This window comes from Octopus sinensis, linkage group LG22 (assembly GCF_006345805.1).
Source record: "Octopus sinensis linkage group LG22, ASM634580v1, whole genome shotgun sequence".
NCBI classification, from domain to species: domain Eukaryota; kingdom Metazoa; phylum Mollusca; class Cephalopoda; order Octopoda; family Octopodidae; genus Octopus; species Octopus sinensis.
In genome coordinates, this window is record NC_043018.1 from 1,736,902 (window position 1) to 1,740,236 (window position 3,335).

At 31.2% G+C, this 3,335-nt stretch overlaps 1 protein-coding gene across 1 annotated transcript in view; it reads right to left on the reverse strand.

The window, feature by feature from the left end:
* Window positions 1-472: 472 nt before the first annotated feature.
* LOC115223080 (protocadherin-1-like) overlaps window positions 473-3,335 on the reverse strand; it is a 59,725-nt gene continuing 56,862 nt past the window's right edge. The window contains exon 15 of the mRNA XM_036512092.1: window positions 473-916. Within this exon, the coding sequence (XP_036367985.1) occupies window positions 588-916 (329 nt within the window). The 3' untranslated portion in view covers window positions 473-587. The remainder of the gene's footprint in view (window positions 917-3,335) is intronic.

Consider the following 3,335-nt stretch of genomic DNA (forward strand, 5'->3'; position numbering starts at 1 on the left):
TTCGTCTTTCGCTTCGGGGGTATCATTTTGCGAAGCTTCCATAACATCTATAGGCATTTGCGTTAAATGTAGAAGCAGTGACGAATGAATGTTTTGTAAATAGTAATAGTAATATTTATAAGCTTAAAGCTTATAAACGACCACCGTGTATTGTCTAAAGAAAATAGCCTAATAGTGGGGTATATAAAGCCCACGACCTAAAAAATACTTTTTACCGTCGAGGGCTTATATGCCCCAATATTAGACTACTTTATTTAGCCAATATACGGTGATCGCTTATGGGCTTTAAGTTTACAATTATTATTATTTGCATCTGTAGACATCCTGGATATAATTTCGTCATAGTTTGCCTCATAAATTTCTTCGGTACTTTCAATGGAATTCTTTCGTTGTCAGTGAAAAACAGAACCAATATCAGTGAAATTCGTTTCCGGGTTTTGTTTCAAAATTGAAGTGATTTTTGTCTGGTTTTCTTCTCTGTTGGTCATTTAAGGATCACCTTCATCCATTTCTCCTTTATTTGCAGTTGTTCCATAACAGCTCAAGAATTGTCGTAGCTGTCCGATGTAAATATCATATCTTGAGGTTTACTTCCTTGAAAATTTACTCGTTTTAATAGCATTGATTGCAGCAATTTTATTCAGTTTGACGATGGGGTCAACTCTGGAGCTATCGTCTGCTTTCGCTCTTTCATTGTCTCCGACATCAACACTATTGCTACGTCCTCCACTGTTGATTGAAATTTTCTCCTGGCAGCAATCTGTCGGCGAACTAACCGCAGTAGAAGTGTTATTACTATTAATAATGCTAACTGAAGAAGTAGAGATTGCTGTTGTCGTAGCTGCACTTGTTGCTGTTTCTGCGGCGGGTTTAATGGCTAGAAACTTGTTAAGTTGACTATGTTTTATGAAGTCTCCTGGAATAGATTTATACCATATTTAATACCTCTTCTCTGACGAACATTAATTAATTTACACAGCCATTAGTCAAATGCAAATATGAAGATGAAATGTAGAGTATGACCTAACAAAATACACACATACACACACACACACAACAGACCCTCCCAATAGAACAAACGCCACCGAAAAAAACACACATAAACTCTCTCATTCTCATACACAGATACACACGGGCATAAATGCACATATACACACGTAATCAAAAAAATAAAAAATAATAAAAAATAAAAAATAGAATATATTAAAAAGTTACTATCAGGAATTATATATTCAAGACAGGATTTTTGTCATGTCATCTCTCAACCTTCTGTAACAATAATAGCTGACTTTGTAGCACTCTATGTAAATTATGAATATTTTAGTGAAAAATCTAACCGCACACACACACAAACACAACACACACACACACACACACAAACACACACACACACACACACACACACAAAAGAAAATAAAACGTAACGCCATGTTTTATCGTCTTGTTCGAAAAGAAGAGAAAGAGAGACAGGGTGAGGAGAAAGAGAAGCATGAGGAAAGGGAGAGGAGAGGAGTAGTGGGAGAAGAAGACGTAAAATTTAGCTGTGTCATAAACTGAGTTTTTCCCCCTCACTTTAGAAATATTTACGACTTGTCCTGGTTAAATCTGATAGGTTTATGTCGCAATAAAACTCTGCTAAGTTGTTTGGTGACTGTAACGATGGCTTTTTTATTTATTTAAATAATGATAAGAAATCAGATTTTGGTTTTATTACTATAATTTTTTTGTGAGTTTTTTTTTTTCGTTTTACTTGTTGGTTTTTATTTAATACTTTTCTTTTCTTTACTGAAATATCTTTTCGTATTTATGTTACCTCAGCATGTGTGTATGTATGCATAATAATGCAGATTAATATAGCGTCGGGTTTGTATATGTTTGTGGAATATATACAGGAATATACATAATCACACACAGACACAAATGCACACACACACACGCATATCAACATATTACGTATATATATATATATATAAAATATATGATATATATATACGTACTATAATATTATATATATATATATATATATATATTATATATATTATATATACGTACTTATATATATATAGATTATATATTATTTAAGCATCTATAAATATACTCATATATATATACATGTATATGCATATATATATAATATATAATATATATATGCATATATATATGTATGTATATATATATATATAAGTATATACATACATACGAACATATATATATATGTATATATATATATGCGTTATGACATATCACATGATATATAATACATTATGTAAAGATGTATACTATGCAGTACTTATCTGGATATGCGGATATGATACGACATATATTTTACTATCAGTTACTACACATACACACACACACACACACACATACACACACATACACATACACACACATATATAAAGGCATTATTTATATTACTTACGCAGCAATATATAAATGTATATGTGTATGTCTGTGCGTGTGCGTGTATGAGAAAGAGTGTACATATTTTTACACTTTCATGTTTACATGCATACATCCATGCATCCACACATTCATAAATCAGGATTTGGTTGTTCCGCAATCGTTCAGGTAACTCTAAAACTAGTGTAAATAGCCATATAAGCACGTTTTATTCCATAGATTCAATACACTTTTACTCTATCGTTTCACACATTCAGCTACATTTGAATATATATATATATATATATATATATATATATATATATATATATATATATATATATATATATATATATATATATGTAGGTCCCGGGTTGAGTCGGGGTTAACCACAGTAAATAAGGTACTCAATACATAGCAGAGTAAATTAATTTATTTTATAGAAGGAGCTTCTACGGACTAGAACTGTTTCATTCAAAAGAAATCATCAGAGCTTCCTGATGATTTCTTTTGAATGAAACAGTTCTAGTCCTGTAGAAGCTCCTTCTATAATATATATATATATATATATATATATATATATATATATTATAAGGAGAGTTTACGAAAAAAAACAACAAAAGACGAAGACAGGTGGTGTGTACAAAACAAACAGATGTATTAGTATAACGCTCAGGAATAGAAAAAGTCTTTTACGTTTCGAGCCTACGCTCTTCTACAGAAAGGGGCACAGAAAAAAACAAGGAGAGAAACAAGGAAAGAAAAAAATGTGTGTAGTGGCTAACGATCTACAATGGCGACTAGAGCCGGACATATATGTATATGTTCATTGTTTGTCATATATGTCATATATGTATATGCACAAGTACATATATACATACATACAAGCAAACATATGCGTTTGATATGCGATAGTTTAGAATATATGTATAGATTTTTGCCAAAATAGTATG